Genomic DNA, 27,933 nt, shown 5'->3' on the forward strand with positions numbered 1-27,933 from the left:
TAATGCAGCTGTGTCTCAGGTGTAACAGCCTGTCAGGGAGATGTCCTGGCTGCACCGAATCCGCCTTGTTTGTCCCTGTCTGTATGAAGGAGATGTAAAACTTTTGTTACAATTGAGTAGGCTGTAGCTGTTGGCCCTGCTTCCAACGGACTTAGCAGTGTTTGGAAAAGCCACACTGCGGCACCTGTCTTCCTAATGGGAGTATTCCTACACTTAAAAAGAAAACATGAGCTACTCTGCAGAACCATGAAACAAATGTACCATTTAAGACACTCCTGAACCATGTAAGAACCAGCGCAATCCATTTTGGTAGCTGCCTGATGGAATTACATGTTCTTTAGTCCTTTCCTGCCTCCTTGTGGAAACATCTTCTCAAGCCTCATCCAAAAGAAGGGCATGGCCACTATCTGCCTTTTGTGTCCCTCGCCTTCACTTCAGAGACAGAATCACAGCTGATCCTGAGGGCAGGGGAGGAGGAATGCAGGTAGAAAGAGCTGGGATAGTTTGCACACAGATTATGGCAAGCTTTTAATTTCCTTCCTTTTCTGTCCAGTGCTGTGGGGTTATAATAGAGCAAGTATTTGATTAAACATACCAGAAGTTACTTTCTGCAGCTATTATAGTAACATGTCATTTTTGCACTTTTATATTGATTCACCTGGGTAGATGTAAGGTTTATGGATACGAGATATACATCCCTCTTTATTGTATCACAAATTAAAGCAGCAGCAATTTTAAAAAAATGAAAGATGATGCTTGAAGAGGCAACCTTTAAACACTAATTAGGATCAAGAGCCTCAAGAGCAGAGGAGGAAAACAGCCACTGAAGGAAAACTGGGTAGAAAATTTACTCAGATTTTATATTCCCTGCTAAAAACCAGTAGTTCTTCTCCATAAAGTAGCCCCAGAGCAGCCCCTGTGGTTCAGTTAGATCTGGGTTTGAACGTCCACTCTGCCATGGAAACTTGGACAAAGAACCACCTCATAAGTGCTTAAAATTCAGCCATTTGTGCAGGAGGCAGAGTAAGGTTAAAAACTCAAACTCACCCCACAGATCAAAGCAAATACAATTGTCCTCTTAATCAGGAATATTACTTGTATGTGCTTGGATGGATAACATTAAATTATTCTTTTAAAAATGCCAAAGTGACGTAACCTGCTCTTTAACAATTCAGATTCCATACCAAGAAAAAAAAAAACACAATTCTACAACAGAATATTATACGATCAGATAATTGGCATACATCTTATTTTTCATTATTTATTTTGCTGCACCAGCAAGGTGAAAACACAACCATCCAAGGTTATTAAATCATGAGATTAGGATTTTTTTTAAAGTAGAGATTTTTACGATTTAAAATTATAGCAAACGTATCTAGCTCACAGAAGTCACAAAAAGACTCATTTTTTTTCAAATAAAAATAATTTATTTAAAAATATGACAATTTCTTCAGTATGCCGTTGAAACATTAAGTGGGCTGGTGTCTTCCTTACCCACATCTCTGCAACTAAAGAAGCAGCACTGAGAAAAACATCAGAGCTATGTAGCCACATGAGAAATGGCTTCTGCTGCTTTGTTATTACACAGGTAGTTGGTTCTATCAGCTAAAGTCTGGTGACTTGGATTTATTTTATGCATATTGGGTTCTGTTCTATTACTCTGCAGGAGATTGTACTCCCTTGAGTCTGCTATGTTCATTGGTCAGAATAAATTTCAGCATCCAACACCATTTCCATTAATCGCAGACAAGCCAGAATACGTGAGCAAGAGAAGAGATAAAAAACAATATCTGGTGAATGGCATGCACGTTATTTATGTTTGTCATTCACTAACAGTAGAAGGCATCCTTTCTTCTTCCTTCACAGATAAAAATTCTTCAGGCTATATGAAAAGGAATAAAGCAGCCAGCACTGAAATCTTCAAAATGCAATGCGGAAAAGGAAGAGGTCGTTTTCTGTCATAGTACACCACTGATATGGTATGCTGCTGCAGACTATTTTCACTTCTGGACAGCAGGGGATTTTTTAAAAAATCATTAGCAAACAAGCTATCTTGGCCCTGATTCAAACTTTGCTTTCCCCAATTGATGCACTGGAAGTATAAATCTGGAAACGAGGAGAACATGGCAGGAGGTCTAATTTTGTAATATGGGAATGACCCTGATACATACCTGCCTAGCCCATCATTACACTGCTAAGCCTTCATCCAGCCTTCCCAGAATCATAAAAGTGGTCATTTGCTATTTTCTCCCCACACTTTAAAGACAAATCAGGAAATTTTAATTCTAGAAACCTGTCAATTTACTTGCCCTGATGAATCTACTCTGTCTTTCTTTAAAGGAGGTTAATACAGATTAATACATTTTAATATTAGTCATAACTACCAACTATCTAATCAATAATATAGCATTTAATCCCAAACTACTTTGTATAAGCCATGTTGGTTAGAGTTTGATAAGAGCAGCAAGGGGCATAAAATATTTGAATGAGGAGAAACTATTTTGTTACCTAAGGACATAATGTTTTGGACATTGGACACCAGTTAATTCCAATACAGTAGTTATGTATTATCATCAAAAGAATAAATGTTTTCAGGTGGTTCAAGTTCTGCCTACTTATATTAAGGCGTCTGGAGGTTTCTATATCAAAGCAAAGTCATTGGGTTTAGAAATTATAAAGAGAACAGTTTTGGTAACTGGCATATTAGGCACCCAAGTGATCACTGCATTTTAGACAGGCTGCAGTGTAAACAGAATGCCATTTGTGAAAAGATCACAGAATCTGGCATGTTTAAGAGACACTCAGTTCCTCCTCAAGGTAAAAGATTCTACTACCTCAAAACCTAAGCAGTAAGGCTGATGAACGGGCACAAACTCTCAATAAGGACTCCTGATAATTTGGCTTAGTATACACATCATAATTTTGTCTGTTCACGTTTTCTTAGCAGATGCCACACATCACGAAAAACCAGTTTGAAATCTAAAATCACATTCCAACTGCATGCTTTTCCTGAGAAGCCCGAGGAGGAGAGACTGTCCAAAAAGAGATTATCCTCACAGCTTGAAGGAGTCTAAAGATACTGTACTTCAAAGCGAAGTTATTCACACAGTTAGCTGCAGGGTACAGCTTTTGTTTTAGACCAAGTTTAATACTCCAACAGTTTGCAGATGTGCAATCAGTAACATCAGGGCCAATTGATGTACGCGAGCCTTACATGAAATAACTTCCCTTAGACTTCAATGGACCATTCAAAGTCACACTGCAGTGGAAAAATTAAGATCCAGCTTTGATTACTTACAACACTGTCACCAATGTTCCTTCTCATTCGCTATTGGCCTCTTATCAAGTTCCTCCTAAAGTTCTTAGCTCTTGTGCAAGCAGTTTTGGTTACATTGATCCAAATTGTTTTCTGAAAAGTTTAAGTGAGATGTTTTACTTTTCATTTCCCAAAAGATTGTCTCACTTGGTTTTGGAGGGCTTGGGAAGACCCAAGAATTATCTTCCAGAGAGCTTTTTCCGTAGGAGTTATGTTCTTGAAACGGAGAGTTACAGACTGGGCTAAGTCTCTCATCAGTACAGGATGGGGAAGACACAGCACTGCTGAAAACTTGTTCGTTTGGTACAAATAGCCTCTTCTTAAACACTGCCCCGGAAGCAGGAAAATGAAGATTTTTGAAGTCCCTTTCAAGGTCTTCAATACACTGAATAGGTGCACAGGGCGACACTGCAGGAAACACAGCACAGCAAATTATCAATATTTAGTTAACCTAGTTGGCTCACACATTGGATCCAGCTCCCCATCAATATAAAATTTAACATGCAACTATCCATTTGTTTGGCTTTAGTGTCACGACTCTTTTTCAAGAACTTCAACAATTCATGTTGGACCCTTTGACCCATGAAGTGGACATCACTTATATCCTACAACATGGAGAGAGGTGTGTCTTCTGGGGACAGAATGCATGGAAAGTTAAGGAATAGTCCGCTTAAGCCAAGGGCCTTCTGGAAGACTACTTCTTCCTCCACAACCAGCTCTCCCACTTCTTCCTGCAGGGTCTGCACACAAAGTAGCGCTGCCTAAGTCCTAAACTTGTATGTGCCTGAAGAAAATCTGGCTTTTGATGACTCAAAAGTACATCTAAGTTTCAGAAGTAGTGGAAATTATTTCTCCTTTCATCAAAAGTCTAATTCCTTGAGAGACCAAATGGACCATTCAGGGTGCCAGCAAAGTTTCCTAACATATAACATTTCCATTGCAAGTTTAATAATACTGGGTAAGGCCTTTTTTATAAAGCCTACAACAAGACTAACCTTTAGGATCTCTAGGTGAAACTACTGGGGAGACTCGATATACCTTCCTGAGTTCCTTGGAAGACAGGATAAAAATGGATATACCATCCCAGTGTAACATTACATTGAGCCCATTTATAACATACAGAATATCAATGGGAAGAGGACAGATGTGACAAGGGCTAGCCTCACCTATCCGTGGAAATGGAAACTATTAGTAGCAAAGGAATTGCACTGGTGCATGGGATCAAACTCCATGCTTAGGGCTGGAACAGAAGTGCCTTCCATAAACAGGATGACACGTTTGGATCCACCCCATAAATAACCTTCATGACTAATTTATATATTTCTAAATGATAAACAGGCATATGTCTTACCCATACCTTACCTAGGTAAAAGTTAACTATCAGGTGCTGTATTCCATACCAATTATCACCCCCCTCTCCAAGATGGGCAATCATACTGAATGATCTTAAATATCTAGGATTGGGTGTATGGGTGCTAGAAAGAAACAGGCAGGCCCAGACTCTTCATATATGTACATACATGTTTTTGCCCAGGTATTAACCTGCATGAAGATTATCCACTATGCAATACAAGTGTCTTTAGTATACAAATTTCACAATGTAGGAAGTAAGCTGAGGATTAAAGACCTAGTAAAAGGTTGAAAATGCAATATGCTCATTTTTTTAAGTAAGTGCACTTGTAAAGGATTGCCTCTGAAAAAAACAAAATATCTGTGATGCTTTTTCTAATATGAAGTAGTTGTGGTAAAAGGTCACATGCAAGTAAACTTAACACCTCAGCCTCATACGAATAAGCAACACTTGAGTGGAGGAAAAAAGCCACAAGGGGAAGAGAATACGGCATTAAAAAACCCCATCAGCAACACCTTTATGTGTGAAGTTGACCAGTCTGAGACAGAAGGCAAGGCAGAAAATGGGAGGCTGCAACTTTTAAAAATGGGGGATTCTCTGCATCGATTGATGAGGTTTTGATAAGAAAAACAATAGCTAGAGCTGCACACCAGGACGGCACAGTTTAGGTCAGTGGTTTGTGTTCTCAAGACCTCATCTCGCAAACTTCTGACTTGCCTTTCTTGGTTGCAGATGGGATCCGTTTCAGTTTTCTCAGCACTTCAGCTTGCACTTCTGTCACCAGATGCAGATTAGACATCTCCCTCTTCAATTCCCAGTATGCTTGCTGGAGGCTGTCACTGACAAAAAAAAAATTAAGTGAAATTTCATCAGTCATGTAACTCACTAAACCACTGCGCACAGCAAGTAAATTGATCTACTAAAGCTTACTGTGCCCATTACACACTCACACACAAAGCGATTGCTTCAATGTACAAGTAGTAAGAGCTATTTTAAAGACCTCAGATTTCACCAGGATAACTTCATCTGCTGGGTTTTTCAAAGTGTCCCTCCTATAAAAGGATGTTCTAAAAAGCAAGAGTATGCAACAGAATAGTTGGCAGCTGGTATAGCATAGTGTGAGCTGGAAAATCATAAGTTAAAACTCCTTTAAGATCTACATAGTTCAGCCTTACATTTCCAAGAGAAACAGGGATAATGGCCGTCCTCCAATCAACACCTAGTGTTTAAAGTGCGTTCCTTACGTACACAGGTTGTTTCACCACTGCTGTTCTATTTAGGATTATAGTCCTCCTCCAAGCTGTTTATTTTTTAAAACTCTAAGCTGATGACCACTACATCTTGTAGTAATCTGTATCTTCCAGGCCTCTTTCCAATTGCTGCACAATCAGACACTTTGTCATAACATAAGCCCTAAATTAAGCCAGTTATTTCATAACTGGGTGGAAATATTTTGAACAAAATCTTTTACCAATACTGAATGTGTTGCACATAAGTCAAAGGAGATGTAATAAATCTACCCAAAAGGGTTACGTTAAATAAGCAGTATTTTATTTATAGTATTTGTTTACTGTTTTTCAGCAGTAATGAGACAGGGAGAAGTTACTCCCTTTTCCCTCTGCCATCAATGCAGCTGTGCTGATTGAGGAGCCAGAAAGGTCCCCTTTCTGACCCATATGGTGAGTCCCACAACTTGAAACAAAAACTTTGCCAGCGTTGGAAAGGACTCCTCTGTGGAGATAAAAGGCTGGAGACTATCAAGCACTGTCTTCTAATGGACTGCAGGATCCAATTCACAGAATTTCTGCTTTAGATTTGCTTTTGACTACAAATCTTTTCCATATGAAGAGAGGGGAGAGGGAGGGTAACTCTCAGGAATTTGTTGCTAGCTCACAATCAGTAAGCTTTATTGCAAGGCATCTTCAGTCCAAATTTCAGGACTGTTCAGAACAGGAAAACAGCCTTGCAGAGAAGCAAGCTGGTTTTAGACAGGTTCAACCTACTATCAGTCAGTGTCTGGTACTACACCATCTTTATTGAGAAACACTCCTGTAATACAACTTCCCTCTATGCTGCTTTTATAGATTTTAAAGCAGCTTTTGACTCCATCTCTCACATCAAATTGTGGGGGGAAATGGAGACCTCTTTTTTAAATCAACGTCTGCTTTATTTAATACACAAGTTACATAAAGGGACCTCATTGAAAGTGTAATGTAATCCTCAGGTTCATCTTTCCACTGCTATTAAAACTCTAAAAGGTCTCAAGCAAGGATGTATACTGGCCCTTTTATTTAATTTTTACATCAGTGATATAGTAAGCCATCTTAGTGACTTGAACCTTCATCCTCCAAAACTATATTTCAGTCCTGCTATATGATGCAGTATGATGCAGTAATCCTTTCAAGAACAAGAGCCCTGAGAGCACTGTCATCATATTGTGAAGAGGATCAATTACAGCTTAACGGAAAATCAAAATTATGACATTTACCAAAAGGCCTAAGAGTTATTCCTGGTTTCCTACTTCAAATACTTTGGGGTAGTTCTGCAGTCATCTGAATGCAGGAAAGCCCACAGGGTTTATGTTGCTGGAAATGCAAAAAAAAAAAAAAAAAGTGCAAATGCCATCCTCATATTCCTAGAGTTGAGAGGAGGACATTATATTCTTGCAGCATGAAAACTATTTGAATCTAAGTCAATAGCATAATTTCTATGTGGTGCACAGCTAGGTCCCTATTCCAACTTTGCATCATTTTAATTTATACAGTTTAAATTCCAAAGACCAGTCCTCCAAGTCCCAAGATATATCTCAAATGCCACCTTGTAACTTGAGACAGGCCTTATAAAGGTGGAGGCTAGAGCATGGCTAACTATTCTCAATTATTGGGTTAGACTCTCCTTTTTCCCTTTGGCTTTGTTCATTGATAATGTAGGATGAATTTCAATCCACATGGAAACAGACTGAGGGAAAAAATGGAAGCCTTGGGATTTTCTCCAGAACTTCTACTGAACTGGCTTATGATCAGGCCAAAGAAGTTATTAGAGTAGGGGACATAGAATGCCAACATGATTTAGTAAGTAACTCTGCTAATGTTGTTTGTTTGTTTACTTATTTGGATTTGTTAGTGAAAGCAATGGGTATCTCACTTTTTCCATGGCAAATTTATCTAATCTTGACGTACTCAGTCACCAGAGGGCTTTTACTTTAGCTCACTGCAGCTGTACTTGAAGGGAGATACAAGAAAATTCCTTATGCAGAGAGGAAGTGCCCTTGTGGCTCTGGTCAAATAAAAATAATGGAGCATATACTTCTTTACTACCAATACTATATAGATATATGTTCCATTTTTATTTCACCATTGTTACATAGAGTCCTAAGGTACTCAGATCAATTTTATAGCTCCTTACTACACACAGACATAAATTGTGCTGTAACGCAGTGGGGACCGGTCAATGCTTGACAATTTTACTGAGGCCGGGGGGGGTGGTCTTTTGCTGAGGGACGTCGCCACTGCTTGAGCCTCTTGCTCTGCTTGCTTTCCTGCCGGCGCCCCTGACTTACTGCCGCCTGATGGGGAGTGCTGCCAGCAAGAAGAGGAGGAGCCGCTGCCCGGTACCGACTGATCCCCGGACCAGTCCCGTTCCCCGGACCGGGGGTTGGGGACCACTGTATAGTGCTGCAATGTTCTGCGTTGTAGCCATGAAAATTCGGCATAAGATGACTAACATGTAATTATTCAGAGAACTGTGAATGTAATAATTTCCTATATGTATAATCTAATCTAGGCTTTTAGCAATGTTTTAGCAATGTTATGGTCTATTTTATAGACCATATTTAGTAAATAATATTAGTAAATTTATGCTTTTAGCTGTTTTATGCTTTTTGTGGTATGATCCCTAATTGTTAAATTTCCCTGAGTATTAAATGTCCTTATGCTATCTATGACTATAATAAAAATCTGACTGACTTTTCCATCTTATTCTTAAGTATATAGATGTTTTTCTTGATCCACTTGTTTGCCTTTAAGACTAAATTCTTCAGGATCATTAATACCTTAGTATTTAAGTTAATAAGTGAAATTAAGGTATATAATATGCTTTAACTATATAAATTTATTACTGCAATAAGAGCAACAAGAATTCAATAACGTAATCTAATAAATAAAATGAAAGGAGAGGAGAAGAATAATAATTGATACTTATATGCTGCTTTTCTCTATCCTTTCTGAAGGAAGTGGCTTACAGTCACCTTCCCTTTCCTCTCCCCACAACAGACACCCTGTGAGGTGGGTGCGGCTGAGAGAGCCTTGATATCACTGCTCGGTCAGAACAGCTTTATCAGTGCCATGGCAATCCCAAGGTCACCCAGATGGTTGCATGTGGGGGAGCATGAAATCAAACCTGGCTTGCCAGATTTGAAGTCCGCACTCCTAACCACTACATCAAGCTGGCTCTGGTGCCGATGACAAATATGTAGTTGCTCGATTAAAACAATATTAAATAAATATTGAAAATGATATTGAACCAAAAGATATTTGCTACTAACAGTTCAAAGAGCTTCCTCTAGGTGTGAACGCAGCTTGTTTTCAGTCAATGCAAATTACTTAAAAATAGTTTTGCAATATAAAACATATGCATGATATAATTTACATAAAGGACTGTTACCAGTGACCTGCTTTTAAAAATAAACGTTCTATAATAGAGTTAATGAATTCTTTTACCAAATAGTGACACTAAATATTGTTCTAAAAACAAATATCAACTAACTAAGCTGAACAGCTACAAAGAAAGGTACACTTGGTAGTTATTAACATTGTGGATGTGGAAGTCCAATGAAATAATTATCAATTGCCTCTTCTAACCAAGTCCTAGTTCTCCCTCATGTGGAAACTAAGGAAAATGCAGGGCTAGGGACAGGAAACAGGTTATATTACAGTCATTGAGGCCTTTCCTCAGTGTGACTACATATTACTTTGCCTGAAGATGACTACTCTGAATGGAAAGGTTGCTATGGTGCTCAAAGTACTGTATTTTATGTACCTCACCCGTAATTCAGACCAGGGATTAGTAGCAAGGATTCATCTATTTATTTGTTACATGACAAGATTGTCAAATTCATGAGATCTTCATACCTAGGAATGTCCTCGAGTTGCAAAAATTCTCCATTTAAAGCTCCTTTGTGAGAATAAGCCTGAAAAGACAAAACATTTTACAACTGATTTTTGAGAAATTCTTCGTTACTTGAAGAGGCTACATAGCCATCTGACTGAGAGGCTGATTCTGTAAAGATTCAAAGGGGTGGCAGGTGACAGTGGATGAGCGATAGGGTTCTGAGTGTCCTGCATAATGCAGGGGGTTGGACTAGATGACCCATGAGGTCCCTTTCAACTCTATGATTCTATGATGCTAAGAAGTGAGCATTGCCTCACATAAGCTCATATCCCACCACAAGTTTGGTTAGTCTTCAAGGTGCTACTGGACTCTTTCTCTTTTCTACAGCTACATACAGACCAACATAGCTACCCATCTTGTAAAAACCTGTTATGCTTTTACTGGTAACATCCAGTTTAATGGGAAGCACAGCTGGCAGTAACTGGCAGCAATTCAATAAGCACAAAACGCATTGCTATACCTGGTCGGGAGACAGGCACAGCAATAACCTGGGGGGAGGGGGCAGGGGAGTCCCAAGTTATATCATTTCATATGATCTGGCCTTTAAATGTCCAGGGAAGCAAAGCACTTACAAAAAATAGAAAGCTATCTCCAAATTTCATTTTAATAGGGATTTCCTGAAAATCATGGTGGTAAATTTCTTAAATTTTTACTTATACATTTTTGTGTAATTATTATTCTAAACTGAGTCCAGGGAAACTTGGGCAACAATGTGATGTGAGTTGAGAAAATTACTTAGTAAAGCAGTTCAATAAACAAAACAAGTAATAAAGTTATGGGTTACTTAGTTTCTGCAGAGAAACAAATGGAACAAACGACTGTTGATGAAAAATGCTACTGAAATCATAAAGAGTAGCAATAGCTACTTGCCTCCTTCAGAAAATTTTGAACAGCCAAATGAGAAATATCAGTTCGGGCAGTTAAACCAAGGCAATCCTCAACTCTTTTCACTATCTTACATGCAGCACCATCTAGTGGAGTTCACTTAAAAATACATACACATATTCTACTTTATAATCTTTTAAGACTAAATAAGGTTGCTATCTATGGAGCCCATCCAAGGTAAACAGCTATTTAGGCTATTCAAAAGAACGTTACTAACTAGCTTAAAGAAATCAGAGGCATATAACAGTTAAGTGTTATTTCAGTGAAATATGCAACTAGTCTAACAAACACAAACTTCCCAAGATTCTGCAATTGTAACAGTGCAATCCTAAACGGAGTTGCCCTCTTCTGAGCCCACTGACATCAAGATTTTAGGATTAGGACTGTATCATAAAAGGGTCTGAATCCTTTCATACAAGTTATTACAGGAAACTTTAACAAAACACTGGCTTTAGAACATGTGTGATGAAATTGCGATTAATTCCCTCTTTGACTATGGCTTTAAACCCAGCTGTGAATCTACCTTCTGGTAACAACTTCTGGAGTTACATATGGAGTTGCCCTGGAAGATCGTCTAGGACTTAAATTTGTGTAAATCAAAAAAATATAGAAGAAAGTTGTACCAGGGCGAATATATGCATGTAAGCTTTACGATTTATATGTTGGAAGCTGCCACAAGCCAGCATGCTGGGAGGAGCGGGCTATCAGTCGAAAAACAAATAAATAACATACACCAAGGACAGCACTGAGATCAAATTAACATACACTGCCCTTTACCAATCTAAACCAACCCAGGTTCCAAGATGTTGGCAATCCCATATACATTTTTGGTAAAACTGAGATACAAAAAAAGGCTTTGTGGCTGCTGCTTTGGACTAATGTCCAAAGAGTCTTTGGTAGGCTTCTGGCCATTCTTGCAAGATATGAGGGCCATTTCTAGGAATGTCCTCAAGGAGTAAGTTACTGTTGTATGCTGAGCTTACTGCAGCTGCTTGGATAATGTAGGGTTAGTCTAACATCTGTACTGTTATTGTTCTGCTTTAATTGCCAATCACTTTGGGTGCTTGGTTGAATGCCAAAAGGTTGACTAATTTCTTTGAACAGTCGAGTCAGGTGAATGTTACCGGGGGGGGGGGGGCGCTGTATCAGAGCTGAAAAATATTATGTATGCTGTGTTCTTTTTATAGAATATACAAATGTCCACAAAAGGCTCTTCACTTAAAGGTGTATGGCCTTTTTATAATCATTATATTATCAACACATTTCCATTTTACTTATTCAACTCCCTTGGTTTCTATGACAAATATTTCATTCACATCTGTAGTGTCTAAAGAAGAACGGAAATGTGTCAGGCTCAGATTACCAATGCCGGTAGACACATTTAACTCCTTGTCGTCCTTCCACCCACAAGCTTGCTTCTGATGCAGACATATAGCCAACACATCAGAGTAATCCTTGTTGGTGGCAAAATCTGTAAGCTGTTCTGCTCTGCAAATGTCCCTGTTATTTTTTATGTGCTGAGTCATGCTTCTCTCTATTCTCCTTCCTTCTGATTCTCTTAAGCTCTAAGCAGACAACAAGAATATGGATAATGGCCACATCTGAATGTTTGAGTACTACCTGTCATTAACCTTCCAAGTTGAATTAATTACAACAATATTAAATAACGGACCTACTCACTTTGGAACTAGCTGAGGTGCGACAGCACCTCACTAAAGAACAATGCAAAAGAATGAAAAGTCTTATTTTGCATGAGGTTCTCCTCTTAACTGGTACCAGTTTTCTCTTAACAATGGCTTGGAGCCAGCATGCCACAGAACTAGCTGCACATACTTGAGGAGGAGCCTAGGGCTTGCGATTCTTAAACAGCGATCACATGGCAAACTTCAAAAGCAGTTTAAGACATGAAAGAGGGATAGGTGATCTCACTTTACAGCGAAGTCAAAAATTACCTTTGGGCATCCTTAAAGAAATTAAATGATCGGGTTATAATTCATACCATCAATCATCAGTTGTACAAGGATAACTAACGTTATAGTTTCACACACTCTCCGCCCTTTTTGGTATCAGAATGCCAAATGCAGTAGTACCTTGAATGTTGATTTTTTTAATTCTTTTCTAAGATCACTACATTCTTCTCTCAGTTTCTCTAAATCTTTCTCCAAACTGTGTACTTTAAGAGCATTATTCAGCTTGTCTATTTCCCAGCTGGATGGATTGCCTGTCAGGCTCTTCATCACTTTGAAGATAAAAGGAAAAAATGGTTATGCAGTTACAATACAGTCCAGCACTAAGGAGTGTGGACTTATCTTTTAACAAGCTATGAAATAATATACATCTTAATGTGTAATTAATTCACTGTACCATGTGCCACATTGTAATTTTCCTAAATGGACTACCAAAAATTCTTTCATTAGCTTCACACACCACCAGAAACAAAAACACATCCAAGCTTTTACAAAAAAATGTGGATTATCCCTAAGCTTCACCCATGAAATATATAAGGGCAGGGATCTTTTGCAAAATGAAATGTCTTGTCTGCCTAATATAAATATCTAGAAGTAGAAACAATGTAAGTCAAATCTAGTAGACTTTTTAAAATGGCACTACTAAGCCTTTTATGCATGAAAAACAAGACCTCTTCACAGTTGAAATGTATAAAAAAATTGTAGGCTTAGAAGGAGACCTGATTGGGTAAAAAGAGCTTGCACTGGAATTACCTAGCAGGATCAGACAAGACCTGACTAGATGCACAGCATATACATCCAGCAGTGATTAAGTCAGATGCTTCTGGAAGTTTTCAAGTGGAATATGATGGCCTATATTAATTCCCAAAACCACTTTGTCCATGACTGTATTAAAGATGATTTAACTAATAGCCATTGATAGACCTCTGCTTCACAACTTTAGATATGCCTTTTTAAAAGCCACTTTAAAGCTGGTACCAATTGAAGTTAGTCCCAGTTTAATTTATTGCATGGATTTATGATTCCTGGAAATTCTGTCATAATACAAATGTACATTTCCCTTGCAAAACCAGCCCAAGTCCAAAACATAATGGAGTGGGTACCTTCTGATTTCCTTATGCATCTCACAATCAGAAACTGAAAGGCAGGAAGAAAGAGCACCACCTCCCCCAGCCAAATCCACATGTTCCTTTCTGTGCAGGTACACTATTCCAACCAGCTTCTGGATATCTCCAGAATATTTAAAGGTAAAGGTATCCCCTTGCAAGCACTGGGTCATGTCTGACCCTTGGGGTGATGCCCTCCTAGTGTTTTCATGGCAGACTCAATACGGGGTGGTTTGCCAGTGCCTTCCCTAGTCATTACCATTTTACCCCCCAGCAGCAAGCTGGGTACTCATTTTACCGACCTCGGAAGGATGGAAGGCTGAGTCAACCTAGAGCTGGCTGCTGGGATTGAACTCCCATGCTCATGGTCAGAGCTTCAGACAGCATGTCTGCTGCCTTACCACTCTACGCCACAAGAGGCTCTTTTTTATGACTATATGACTTTTTATGAGGCTCTGTATTATGACTAATACAGAATATTTATGACTCTAATAAAGCTTCTGTCTTGATTTTCAGGGATCCAGCAGCAAATGAAGACCTAGATATTTTAGCAGTCATTTGAGCAGGTAATATTCAGCCTTTTTATTGGCAGGCATTCTTTTCTGTGTACATGCAAGTCAAATTCTTTGTTCTCAAACTGAAGATAGACCATTCTCCTTGAGATATGAGGACAACTGCTCTCCAGCATCTAGAGTCTTCGTCTCCTTTGGCCCATACACAACTTGATAAGCTGACTACATTTTTGCTTTTGGGGCTGTAGACAAAACATGCTTTTCAAATGGCTCCCTAGAGCAATTCACGTCCCATGCCTAGGGAATGAGTACAAAGGATACTTTGGAGCTACATGTGGCCACTTTAGCAGCTGTGAAAAACACAAGGAATGCATGACAGTTTTCTCCAGCAGCAATCCACCCTGTCACTTAGAAAAATTTCTAGAAAAGGTAGATTTTGCATGGCCTTGCATTAATACGAAGATGCAGACTTGTTATATACCTTCTGTTAAACTAGAAGCAAATAGCTTGATACTATTTTGGAAGAAGTTACTGCAAAGAACATTCTGGTAATACACAGGCATAATGAGAGTGACATCATTAGCAAATACCAGGACCCTTAGCTTTACTTCTACTTAATGCAATGCAACATAATTTTGTCAAGAGAGCAAATGCATTAGCTAAACAAAATGTGTAAGCCACAGTGTGTACCTTGTTGAGTTTCCACTTCAGTTCTCAGCTGTAGGAGCTCTACTTCTTTGGACTGCAACTGCTCATTCATGAGTTTTAACGATTCTGTGCTCTCTTTAATCTAATTTGAGAAAAGAAATATTGTCAAGGCTTGCCAGTTTGTTAAACCCTTCATTCCTGAATTCTCAGTGCACATAGGCGAACACACACACACACACACACACAGAACGAGAGAATGAACTAGCCTGGCTTCTTCATGAAGAAAGGGCCAAGCTGTCAGGTGTTTGTTTTCTATTCCTTCTAAAATACTAACAAGTCATATAATGATGTATGGTTATGAAAAGTGTGAAAGGGCACAGCACCAAACCTTACCATTACAAAAAAAAATGATCAAGTTGAGTTCAACTTCCTGGAGTGCCTTCCAATATTATTTCCAATTTTGCTACTATGGTGTTCTTTGCTTCATCTGTTCTTAGGCATAAGAGGACCTCAATTGCAGGCCCTAGCATTATTAAAATTTTGCAATTTGCAGCATACTGTAACTCCAGAATGCTTCTGTAACCTGACACCTCTGTATCAGGTTTATTGTCTAAGTATGTAGCCTACTGCTTCTTGCTTTCTTTGCTTCAAAGGGCTGTATGGTTATTCAGAAAATCAACATCCTGGACAAACAACAGTATCACTTCCAAAGTCTAAAGCTTAACTTTTGTTTTCGATTCCTCTCTCCACAAACAAAATGTAAATTACAAAAAAATATTTTTAAATTCACACACTAATCCTAATACATTTTAAGGGCTTTTAAGTTTGAAACCTATGGGAAATTTAAGACTATTCTTAATCCTTCCACTTAAATCAATAACATTTCAGCGCTTAGTTCAGCTCCTTTACACAATGTTCTTAATGACTAACTGATCCAGTGTCTAGGTCTCATCTCCCCAGCTCTCTAAAAATCACAACAGCCTATCTATATCACACCCACATAGCAAGCCACGTTTATTTTAAATTTCTGCAGAAACATACCATTTTATCAAGTTTACTTTTCAGATTATCACGTTCAATACAAGCCTCTCGATATGCCTCGTAAGCTTTGTTAACCTGCTCGGGGCCTACAGAACTTGTGGTTTCTTCCAAACGGGAGCCAAGAAGCTAAAAAATTAGAAATACGTACTCAGGTTACAGGTTCTCCGTTAGCCAAGCGCTGTCAAATTTAAAATGTAGCTAAATAGTATTGTTAAACTAGTACATATTCTGAAACACAAACTCCCTTTCCTTTCTAGGAAAGTCACACACACAACACACACAATATTTTTATTGGCAAAAAGCAGGTTAGCAAAATAAGCAGAGATAGTAAAAATACACCAGTCAGTTTGAATTTAAAAACTGAAGACAGAAATTCAGCCATAATAAAAGTGACATTAGCATGCTTATCACTCAATAAAAATTGGCAGATCAGGTCTTTAGAATGATTTCTCCATTTGGGTATAAGAGGTATAACATGCCTTCGCTGGACAATAAGCAAGGGACAATCCAGTAAGATATGTTGAATAGTGTCAGGAGAATTTGATTTGCAAGGGCACAGTCTGTTCTCGAAAGGGTAAGGCACATCTCTGTAACATTGTTAAAAAAACCTACTTGCCTTTTCTTCTAGCCACCTTACTCTTTTCTTTAGCAAAGAATTATCCCGTTCTGTCTCTTTCAGACGTTTTTTGATATCTTCATAAGCAGTGACAAGAGCAAAATGTGAAGCAACAGATTCTTCTCCTGTATACATTGGAATGGGGATTTCGCCATCTCGCTTATGATGAGTATCTGCTTTTTCATGGTTCAAAATATCAATATCATCTTCAGCTAATTCATCCATGACACCTGAATAAAATGAGAGAAGCACTCCACATACTTAAAAAGTCAGTCAATAAACTACTACATAATGTCATGTTTCCAGATGTTTTACTAATGTAAAGATAAATAGTAGGGCAAGGGAAAGGCTACATGCTGGATCCATGCTATCTTTTTCAGCAGTATGGAACTTTCCTGCCTCACCCCTCCCACTGAACTCCATAAAATACTTAGGGCTTCCAACCTCCAGTTGGCGTTTACCCCGCTATTACAACTGATCTACAGGGAACATAGAACATTTCATCTAGAGCAGTGGTTCTCAACTGGGGGTTGGGACCCCTTTGGGGGTCAAACAACCCTTTCACGGGGGTTACGGCAGGGCAAGCAGCTTGGCCGGGGGGATGCCATCCACAAAACAGCCTTGCGGGGTAGATAGAGATAGAGCATTTGTCTGTCTGGAACAACGGAAAAAGAGTGAGAGCGGCATGGTGGGACAAGAGGCAGAACTGAACTGAGAAACTCTGGGGGAAAAAACAATTTATATACAATCATGAACCATGGATCTTCACGCCATTGGTCAGATTTGGTTTAATTATTGTGAAAGAACTGTTGCATAATTTCATGGTTGGGGGTCATCACAACATGTGGAACTGTATTAAAGGGTGGTGGCATTAGGAAACTTGAGAACCACTGATCTGGATAGAATGGTGGCTTTGGAAGGTGGACACTATGGCATTATACCCTACAAGTTCCTTCCGTTCAGTTCGTTTTATTATGGTCATAGACCAGCACAAGATGACGCAAAAACATCCATTAAAACCAGGAATTAAAACATCTTAAAACATGGCAATACAAAATAGAATAATAATAAGGTACATAAACACAGTACTAAAGTTCCTTCCTTCTCCAAACCTTGCACCCCTCAAGTGCCCCCCCCAAAAAACAAAACTCCAGGTATTTCATTTTTTAAAAATTATTTTTATCATTTTTGACAAGACAAAAACACCCCGTCGCATAAAACACATAACAAACAGCAGTAGCACTAAACCCGGCACCAGGAAGGAGAGAGGAGGAGGGAACATACACAGTAAACAGAGCCATCATAAATTGCATAATTATATCACCATTTTCTGTATACTGCTATCAGGGAGTTTTTTTATATAGTTGAGTACAGGTTTCCAAGTAAAGTAAAAAAATCTTCTTTGCTTCAAGTCCCTCTAATAATTTTAATAATACAATTTTTTTTTCTAATATTATAAATTGTTTCAATTTGTTCCACCAATTTTCTATTGTCAATTTTTTTTGGCATCTTTCCACTTACATGCAATTACCTTTCTGGCTGCTACCAACATAAAATTCGTTAAAGTCTTGTCATTACCACATGCATTCTGTTTTTCATACAGATTAAGAAGAACAAAAGCGGCCAAGGGGATTAATTTTTGCTTTGTTATATCTTGAATTTTATTACATACAGTATTTGCTGGCGTATAAGACTACTTTTCCCCCCTGAAAAACATGCCTCCAAGTGGGGGGGGTCGTCCTATACGCCGGGTGCACTTCAGTTGGGATAGACATAGCTGCCCATAGTGGCCTATAGTACTGTAATGTAATGTAACAAACTCTGTATTTTGAGTGGAAATGTTGGGGGGTCGTCTTATACGCCCAGTCGTCTTATACGCCGGCAAATACGGTACATTACTCCAGAATCTCTCCATGTATTTCATAACACAGAGCAGGCAAACCTAAAAATGCTGCTCCGGATGTACCGCAAATCCCAAAGAATGCCATCAGGGTGAGGTTAAGAGTAGTAAAAATGATCAGTTGAGATTGCCTATTTACTCTAGAATTCTAGATCCAACCCAAAATGTTTCAAGAGCATATAATGCTATAATTGTATTGAATCTTTACTCTCACATAGCAAGTTGTTGTTGTTTTGTTTTTTGCCTCTAATTTCAATTCCAGCTTTGTTGCTGCCTCATATAAAACAATTTTGATTTTGTTTTTGTTTAGGCTGAATTCTCAACAGCAACATCTTACTAAAATAAATATTTGGAGGGAAGAAACAGGAGTTCAAAGGAACTTCCTCATAATACAAAATCTTTTTGTGCTGTTTGTATAATTTTATAATTTAATGTTAAAGAGAAATCTGTTGCATTTTCAAATCTTTATTCAGAATGTTCCACAACGCTTTATTTAAAAAGGAAAACTGAAATCCTATCTTGAATAACATAAAATATGAGATTAAGAAAGATACAAATATAACTGAACTTCAGAGATCAGCAGTACACAGCCTACTCAATTCATGCAACATAGTCTAAAAGGACATTTTTATTTATTGACTTCATTATAGCCTACATTTCTCCTGATGGGGTCCCAAAATCAGTTTACATCATTCACAGTTCCTTCATTTTAAACTCATAACAACAACCTTGTGAGGTAGGTTAAGCCGATAGTATCTTACTGGTCCAAGGTCAACCAGCAAGCTTCCACAGAAGAGTTGGGATTCAAACCAGGATCTCCCAGATCCTAATCCAATATTCTTAACCACTACACCACACTGGCTCTCCATATTTCCACATTACTTTATTACCACAAAAGGAAAGATACAAGAAAGGAATAGCTTTAAATTTCTGTAGTCAGTCTTTGCAACTGAAATCATAGGACTCAAATATCTATTTATAAATAAATACAAATATAGTTACTATACTTGCTGTTGGGCAAGAAACATAGGCATACTGTATTGTAGAATCTGAGTCAAGAATATTGTTTGGGTTGTTTTTCTACATAAGAAACAGTATTTATTTATGACCTAATTTATATGCTGCCCTTCTCCAAGGGCTTAGGGCGGCTCACAACAATTCACAAAACAGAGTTAAAACATTTAAACGATACATTTTTTTAAACCTAGGAGCACATATTTTATTTCCTCTCTTTCATACTGGCATACGTGCAGCATATTCTCATACACTGTAGAACTCAACAACACCAGAGGGTCTCAGAAAGAGAAAGAGCCAAGATGATAGGACTGGCTAAAAGATAGGCTCCAAGCAACTGGCCATGTCCACTAAGCTCCGGGTCTGACTGTGATCATTCTCAGTTATTTGCCTACATAACAAAAGTCATACAGAAACTACTCTTATGTTTTCTTCCACAAAACATCCTAAAGTGAAATGTCATAAAGCGGTATAATGGTTTCTTCGTTTGAGACTGGGAAGACCCATGAAAAAATCCCCAAGCTGCCATGAAGTTTATTTGAAAAGTCACACATACAAAGGAGGATAAAATGATGGAGAGAAGAACAGGTAAGCTACCCTGAGCTCCCTAAAGGGAAGGCAGGCTAGATCTGTAACAAATAAGCATCAGGATGAAGTCTGAGTTCAATGGCATTAAATTCAAAAAATTTAAGCTGCCCCCCTCACAGAGACCAGTAACAAATTCCCCGGTTCTTAGACACGGCAATGAATAATGCTACAGTTATCTTGTTAGCACACTGCCAGAATGCACCTCATTAGATGTAATGTTTCTTAGCAACTACTTTTTGAAAGATACGTAGTACCATTGGAAAAAAAAGATTCCTACAGGCCCTACATAACTGCAATTCTTGCAAGATTCTTAACCGGCCATCCTCCTGGTTGCAGCCTACCAACATAAACTTCCATATAAAAAACTCTGACAGCATATCAAATGGAATGAGTTTAAGTCACAGATACTAGCTGATTGGGGAGACTACAGCATAAGCAAATTAGAGAACCCTTCAGAGAGCATCCATTGGCAGAGGGATGGGTTCAAACTTGCGGGAAGAGAGCAAAGTTAAACAGCAAGGAGGAAATCTCTGGTAGAAAGTGTACAAATAAATCACAACCACTCAACCCACTGGTATCCACAGAAAACAACTCCAGGAATGTTACATAAGGTGCATATGCCATGAAATATCTCCAGTTTAAACTGAGTTGCTTGGAACTAGAAGAGATGGGGATGATATGAAGCCAAGCACGCTTCATACACAAACTGGGTAGGAAAACATGGTTGCGGTTATTTTGCATGCACCTTTACGAGAAGTTGTTTCAGCACAATATTACAGGCAAGTCACCATCTAGATACACAACTCTGGCACAACAAGAATGACAACAGGTATTGCACATACAGAGCTAGCCTTCCGTTGCCCATGACCCAGAAGTTACAGCTAATGCAAAATGCAGCTCTGCATTGGTTGCCAAGCACATCATGACTTTTAAGGCCATTCACGGTCTGGGCCCCACATATCGGAGGGACTGCCTGTCTCTGAGAGCTTTAACCTGCTGGTAGCCTTGGCCCACGGGCAGTGTGCCTGGCCTTGGCCAGGGCCTTTTGAGTCCTCACCCCGACCTGATGGAATGAACTCCTGAAGGCCTTGACAGAACTATCACAATTCTGCAGAGCTTGCAAGACAGAGCTCTTCCACTAGGCATTTGGTTAAGGCTGGGCTGGGGAAGATTTGGGGTTCCTCCTCAGAAGGCCTGGAACATCAAGGGCTGGATGTATGAGCTCTTCTCTTCTCGACTGGTAATGTCGGGAGGTGGGTTGAAACTGGGGTCTGTGCTGCCTATGGGTTGTGGTACCCTGTTTATATACTGTTATTGGGCTTTTATTGGGGCTTTTATTGTAGGGGATGACTGAGAGGGGATCTGATAACCATCTTCAAGTATTTAAAAGGGTGCCGTATAGAGGAAGGAACAGAGTTGTTCTCTCTTGCCCGGGAGGGACGGACCACAACCAATGGGATGAAATTAATTGAAAAGAAATTCCATCTAAACTTCTGGAAGAAGTTCCTGACAGATCGGTTTCTCAGTGGAACAGGCTTCCTTAGGAGGTGGTGAGTTCTTGATCTTTGGAGATTTTTAAACAGAGGCTGGTTAGCCATATGACAGAGAAGCTGATTATGTGAAGATTCAAGGGGGTGGCGGGTTACAGTGGATGAGCGATAGGGTTGAGTGTCCTGTATAAGCCAAGGGTTGGACTAGATTACTCAGGAGGTCCCTACCAACTCTGTGATTCTAAATAAATTAGTCTGCACCACTACTGCATGCAACTCTGAAACTTCTTGGCCTATACATAATCCATAAAAAGCAGGAACCTATATAGAAAAAGGCAAGAGCAAGGCCTAGTTTCACAATGTTGAGTGTATGGACTTTTGACTGTAGTTCACACATTCCTCCATGCAAAAAGACTGCTTACATAGGGGGAAAAAGAGATTCAGGTGCGTAGCCGTGTTGGCCTAAGGCAGCAGAACAAAGTTTGAGTCCAGGGGCACCTTCAAGCCCAGCGAAGTTTCATTCAAGCCGTAAACACGCTTCCTCAGATGCGCAGTAGAAGACCAGCTGGTCTGTTTCCGGACCAGCCTCGCCTAGTTCTCTACGCGCAAGGAAGCCTCTGGGGCAGAGAGGCGTGCCCTCGTGCGAGATCTCCCCTCCGGGACTCTGGACCATTCCCCCGGGGAACAGGACCCGCGGCCCAGGGTGGGGCACGAAATGGGCTCGGCCACCCCGACAAAGGCGCCTGCCTGCCTGCCAAGGGAGCCTCTCCTGGGCCCAAGGAGACCGACCCCGCCCACCCCCAGGTGAGGCAGCGCTGTAAATAATGGCAGCGGGTTACCTGCCGCGGCCAGCCAAGTCCTCCGAGAAGTGGGCGGAGCCGTTCCGGGTTCCTCTTGCCCCGCAGCCGCCCAAGTCACCGACGCGACGGAGCCGCCACCGCGGCGGCGGAAGGACGCACAAAAAAGGCGTCGGAACAGGCGCGTCCGGGGCTCCTCCACTGCCGCCGCCCCTGAGCGCTCATCGTTGCCGGCCCAATTCTGGAAGGGCAGCGGAAGCACCGGCGGCCATGCCGGCGTCTCCCTCTCGCCTTCATCGCCCACAGGAAACGGGCCTCCCCGAGCAAACCCTCTCGCGTCACGGGACAGGGAGGCGTCGCCGCCCCCGCAGCATGGCGGGAGTTGTAGTTTCGCTTTTCTCCTCGCCCCTGTGCGAGCCCGAGCTAACGGCCGCGGAGGAGGGCGGTTACGAGCCTCGGGGGAGAGGGGAAGCCGGTTTCCCAACAGGCAACGGGCGGGAGCCGCGCGGAGGGAGATTTGTGGCTCTGTCAGAGGAGCCCCTGAGGAGAAAGTTCGGCGGCGGCCCCCGATGGGCCTCCTTTGGCGCGCCTCATCCCTCCCTCATGAAAGGTAGTGGCCGAGGGTGAGCCGCGTGGATTTCGGCTGGGGGCGTCCGCTTCCCCAGAGGCACGAGGGAGGGGCTCTGCCATGTAGCCCGTTGCTTCCATTGGTCTTATAAGGAGAAAGTTGCCCCGGGCTTCAAACTTTGCTCGACAGGGGCGGGAAGTTCGTCCTGTGTTGGAAGAGGCGTGCCTATATAAGCCCTGGCCCCAGAGCTGCGTGTGCTACGGAAGCGCGCGTCCTGTTGCCGGCGGGGGTGTGCAGCTAGGGCGGGACGGAGCTCCACAGTCGCCTCCTGTTTGTGGTGGGATGCGCTGGAGCTCCTCGCGTTCTCTATGTTGGGGGATTAGGGGCGCTTCGTGCTTGGACGGTGTTTCTACCAAGAGTAAAAGGTAAAGGTATCCCCTGTGCGAGCACCAAGTCATGTCTGACCCTTGGGGTGATGCTCTCTAGCGTTTTCATGGCAGACTCAATACGGGGTGGTTTGCCAGTGCCTTCCCCAGTCATTACCGTTTACCCCCCAGCAGCAAGCTGGGTACTCAGAGTAAATTTCACCGCCAAGTCACCGTTCGCAGGACCACTTCCCGAAGTGAGGGTTAAAAGCAAGTGATAATTGCATTTCAAGCCTGCTTTCTCTCTCGATTTAAATGTTGAGCGAATCGGAAGCAGCCTTCCTTGCAACTGAGCTTGCCCTCGGTCGGGAAATTTGATTAACCGTTCTCACCTGCAGCTCGAGCACATGTGGTTAATAGATTCAATTGACCGAGCTTATCATGCAAACACGGTCTTGCGGAAATGTTTTCTGCATGGAGATTTTGTGAAATGGGTTGCACAATGCAGTTGCTTGACAGACAGAAAGGATTTTTTTTTGTTTGGTTCGATTTTGTGTGATTTGTATATAGAGAAAAATGTTACACATTCTCTGGTTTCCTGAATTGATGAGTTCCAAAGGCAGACCTGTTGGTTCGACTTCCCCCTAGGAAGACATGCTAAGCACTAAGAGCAGAAGGCTTAGAAAGCTGTGACTTTGTTTGGAGTTATATACTGAAGATGTTTTAAATAAAGAAAAAAAATATTTTATGCTGCCTTTCCACCCAGTTCAGGGTTTCCAAGGCAGCAAACATTAAAACAAATCATTTAAAATACAAATATAGCTTTTTAAAAAACAAGAACATAATATATATGTATATAGGTAAACAATGCATTGGAAGTTAATTGATACACTGTCATTCGCAAGCAGATTTCCTAAAGTAGTTTGAGTTGCTTGGTACCAAAGCTAAATTCCACTAGCAACTATCAGTTCTAATTTTCATATTCCAGACTGGCTAGCTTGTTCTCTTCATACTCCTCTGCCCATCACTCAACACCCCCCCCCCCCTCCAAAGCAGGTAATTACAATTTGGGTAAATCATCCGTAGTCCTTGAGAAATAGTGTTAATGTTCTTTTGTTCAGTCCCTAGTCAGTCATTCACAGTGATGGAGCTGGACAAACTCTCCATATCATTGACACTCAATTATTGTAATAAAACTTGTAATAGATTACTAATGGCTTGCATGACTGATCATACAGAAAGGGTTTTACAGTTTGTAATTAATTAATTAAAAATTGAACGTTGCAGCAATAAACATTTCATATGCTTTGCTCTGCTCTTAGTCAAATAATAACCTGGGGATTCATGTCATATATTTTAAATTTCAGGTGACACAACCACAGCTTCACCTACTTTTTCCAATAAAAATTGTATTTATTAAAATATGTATATTAGATTACCATTTAAAATATCACAATTTATTTCATATATATATATAATAAATCATAAATAACCATCTCTTCTCTACACCATTGTCTGTACACCATTAACAGCTGTTACAAATAAAATGACTTTGAAGCACCATCTGATGACTTTTGGAGATGGCACCTTCCACTTCTTCTCCGCAGGGCAGCCTTTCTCAACATTATTACACTTAAGAAACCCCTGAAACATTTTTCAGGCTTTGAAAAACTTCAGAAACTCCAGAAGTGGCGCAATCATGCAGAATATGATTGGGAAGCATAGTTGTGCCCACCCCACCCCCTCCCCTTCCCACCCCCTCCAGGCTCATCATTGTGGGACGGAGAGTGGATTGACATGACAGTATATCATATCACCTAATGTTTTTACAAATTTCAGATCTATATAAAAATTAAGTAACTTCCACCCATTTTGGAAACCCTTTCACGGCCATCAAGAAGCCCCAAGGTTTCACGAAACCCTGGTTGAGAAAACCTGCCTCAGGGAATCCATTCCACAAAGTAGGAGCTAAAATAGTAAAGAAATGGGCTCTAATTAATGCCAGGTAGGCTAATTTAAGCGGAGGAACCAAACGGACCTGCTGGCAGGGGCTCCTGGGAATTGTAGTCCATGGACATCTGGAGGGCCGCAGTTTGACTACCCCTGCTTTAAATATACAATTGCTATTTAAGGTATTGGGTGCAAAAAGTTAAAGGAACAATGTTTACCATGTAGAAAACTATAAAAGAAATCCCCTATAATCTTACTGAAAGATCTCAAAAGACATTAAAAAACATCAACAAAAGAAGTTCTGAAAAAGCCATGCTTTCAAAGCTGACTACCATTCTAGATGAGTCTGAAAATGTTTGAAAAGACCAGTTTCCTAAATGAAACCAATCAGTTGCCCAAGAAGATTGGAAAGTTAGCGCAGGGGCTCACCTGAACAGGTTGATAGCAGGAGAGGCTATTCTTTAGACATGACACACTCACCCATCTTGAGAAGCTTCAAAGCAGACTGGGAGCCAGTGTAGCTGCTTCCAGATTGATATGGCACAACCTATTTATGCATAGGCAGATGCAGTCTGCACCAGCTGAAGCTCCTGAGCTATCAAGGACAGTCTCTACATTTCATTACAGACCATCCTGGAGGTTATGGCAGTGTAGATTATCATAGTTACATAGACTGCGTTTGCAATGAAGTTTGAGTCCAGTGGCTCCTTTAAGACCAACAAAGTTTTATTCATGGTAGAGAAGAAAATAAGAGCCTCTTGTGGCGCAGAGTGGTAAGGCAGCCGCCTGAAAGCTTTGCCCAAGAGGTTGGGAGTTCAATCCCAGCAGCCGGCTCAAGGTTGACTCAGCCTTCCATCCTTCCGAGGTCGGTAAAATGAGTACCCAGCTTGCTGGGGGGTAAACGGAAATGACTGGGGAAGGCACTGGCAAACCACCCCGTATTGAGTCTGCCAAGAAAACGCTAGAGGGCGTCACCCCAAGGGTCAGACATGACTCGGTGCTTGCACTGGGGATACCTTTACCTTTAGAGAAGAAAATAAGGAGCTGGCTTTTTGTGCCCTGCTTTTTACTACCCAAAGGAATCTCAAAGCAGATCACAACTGCCTACCCTTCCTCTCCCACAACAGATACCCCATGAGGTAGGTGGGGCTGAGAGAGCTCTGGGAGAACTATGACTGGCCCAAGGTCACCCAGCTGGCTGCATGTAGAGCAGGATTGGGGAATCAAGCCCAGTTCTCCAGATTAGAGGTCTCTGCTCTTAACCACTAGGTAAACTTCTTCAGATACAGTTTGTAACAATGACTTAAGCAAGTGTAGCTGAAGGGCTGGGAGCTCTATGCCACAGCAACTGAGGATCCAACAATGCCCCTAAACTCTTTACATATTCATGCTAGGTAACACGTTCAAGTTCTCCAACTGTGTTGCCCGTATTCCTGAGCCTGAAAGCCCCTGCTTGTCTTCGTTTGCTTTAGTGAAGTCCCTTCAGTCTTTCATCTGCATCAACCAGTTTCACCCGTCCCATCTGAACCTATGGTTTTGCTATGTTCTAGTAAAGACTGATTTATTTCTGTTCCTAAGTTGTTTTCTGTCCTAGGTACCTCTTGTTTATCCTAATCCTCATATTTGGGGGTATATTTCCAGAATTTATGTAGCAGCCATGGTTTTCTGGTAACTACATTCTTAGCTGCCCATGAAATGGACATGATTGAGTGTTTTATGCTGCATAGAGTAAAGAATCCATAAACGACTTTTCAGCACCAAGGCTATGCACATTAAAAGGATCCAAACTACGAGTTCCATTGCTGATGAAGAAAATATCCTGGGAATATGATAATACCACTTAATTGTTTCTGTGGTTTCCTCCAACTCCTGTTGATTGCCATTGCATAGCTAGTCTTTGCTTTTGAGAGCCTTGCTAGGAATTTTAGAAAAAATGTTTTATGTGAGCATAAGCTTCATAGCAATTATCTAGAATTGCTTTTGATTTCTGTTAGTTTACCATGATTGTTTTCTTTATTTTTCAGAGGATCAAAGTGTTTAACACCTTCAATCTTCTATAAGTGACGACTCTGCTATATGGATTCTCTAGCAGATGATAATTTTTATTTAGACAAAGTGTGGGTACAGTGTGAAAACAGGAACTGTTTAAAATGGAGACTGTTATCAAGTGATGAGGCAGCACAAGTTGATCCCAATGCACCCTGGTATTGTTATATGAATGCGGATCCATGGTTTAATAAATGCTCTGATTCTGAAGAATGTTTTCCTGGGGCCTCTCAGTTTCACAAACATGGATTAAAGTATGTGTATTCAAAGCTTCCTTCAGGAAGTTTAGTTTCAGTGAAAATGCATGGGTGGCCACGGTAAGTGTAAAATTTAATGGTAAGGAAATGCATCAGGCATAGACTCATAGTATATTTTAAATGTAGCACTGTAATGAAAGCTAAATACAGCTCTACTGAAATATGAAGGAAAGGATTTCACTTTGAATACTGTGACTAGTTTAGAAGAAAAACATACTAGAAAAGTAATTCCTAAAATATTAACGTTTGTGTAATTTTATATTTAATAATAATGGAAAAGCAAAGATGGTTCATGATAAATATTACATCAAAATTCATGGCAAAGAAACAGGAAAAGGCAACTACAG

At 40.5% G+C, this 27,933-nt stretch overlaps 2 protein-coding genes across 6 annotated transcripts in view; one reads left to right on the plus strand and one right to left on the minus strand.

The window, feature by feature from the left end:
* Positions 1-1,157: 1,157 nt before the first annotated feature.
* On the minus strand, positions 1,158-22,704 carry AZI2 (5-azacytidine induced 2). The gene is made up of 8 exons (XM_077303460.1): positions 22,443-22,704; positions 16,612-16,841; positions 15,996-16,121; positions 14,997-15,096; positions 12,812-12,960; positions 9,797-9,855; positions 5,385-5,506; positions 1,158-3,724 (listed from the first exon to the last, which is right to left on the minus strand). The coding sequence occupies exons 2-8, from the start codon at positions 16,834-16,836 to the stop codon at positions 3,363-3,365; spliced, it is 1,143 nt and encodes a 380-aa protein (XP_077159575.1). The 5' UTR covers positions 16,837-16,841; positions 22,443-22,704; the 3' UTR covers positions 1,158-3,362.
* ZCWPW2 (zinc finger CW-type and PWWP domain containing 2) overlaps positions 22,204-27,933 on the plus strand; it is a 38,416-nt gene continuing 32,686 nt past the window's right edge. For 2 of the 5 annotated variants that reach the window (XM_077303461.1, XM_077303465.1), the window contains exons 1-2: positions 22,871-23,010; positions 27,308-27,646. In XM_077303461.1, the coding sequence (XP_077159576.1) occupies positions 27,360-27,646 (287 nt within the window). In that variant the 5' untranslated portion in view covers positions 22,871-23,010; positions 27,308-27,359. Of the gene's footprint in view, positions 22,408-22,870; positions 23,011-23,116; positions 23,394-26,351; positions 26,423-27,307; positions 27,647-27,933 lie in introns of those variants that run through there. The other 3 variants (XM_077303463.1, XM_077303462.1, XM_077303464.1) reach the window with 3 other exon arrangements.

This window comes from Paroedura picta, chromosome 11, assembly GCF_049243985.1.
Source record: "Paroedura picta isolate Pp20150507F chromosome 11, Ppicta_v3.0, whole genome shotgun sequence".
NCBI classification, from domain to species: Eukaryota; Metazoa; Chordata; class Lepidosauria; order Squamata; family Gekkonidae; genus Paroedura; species Paroedura picta.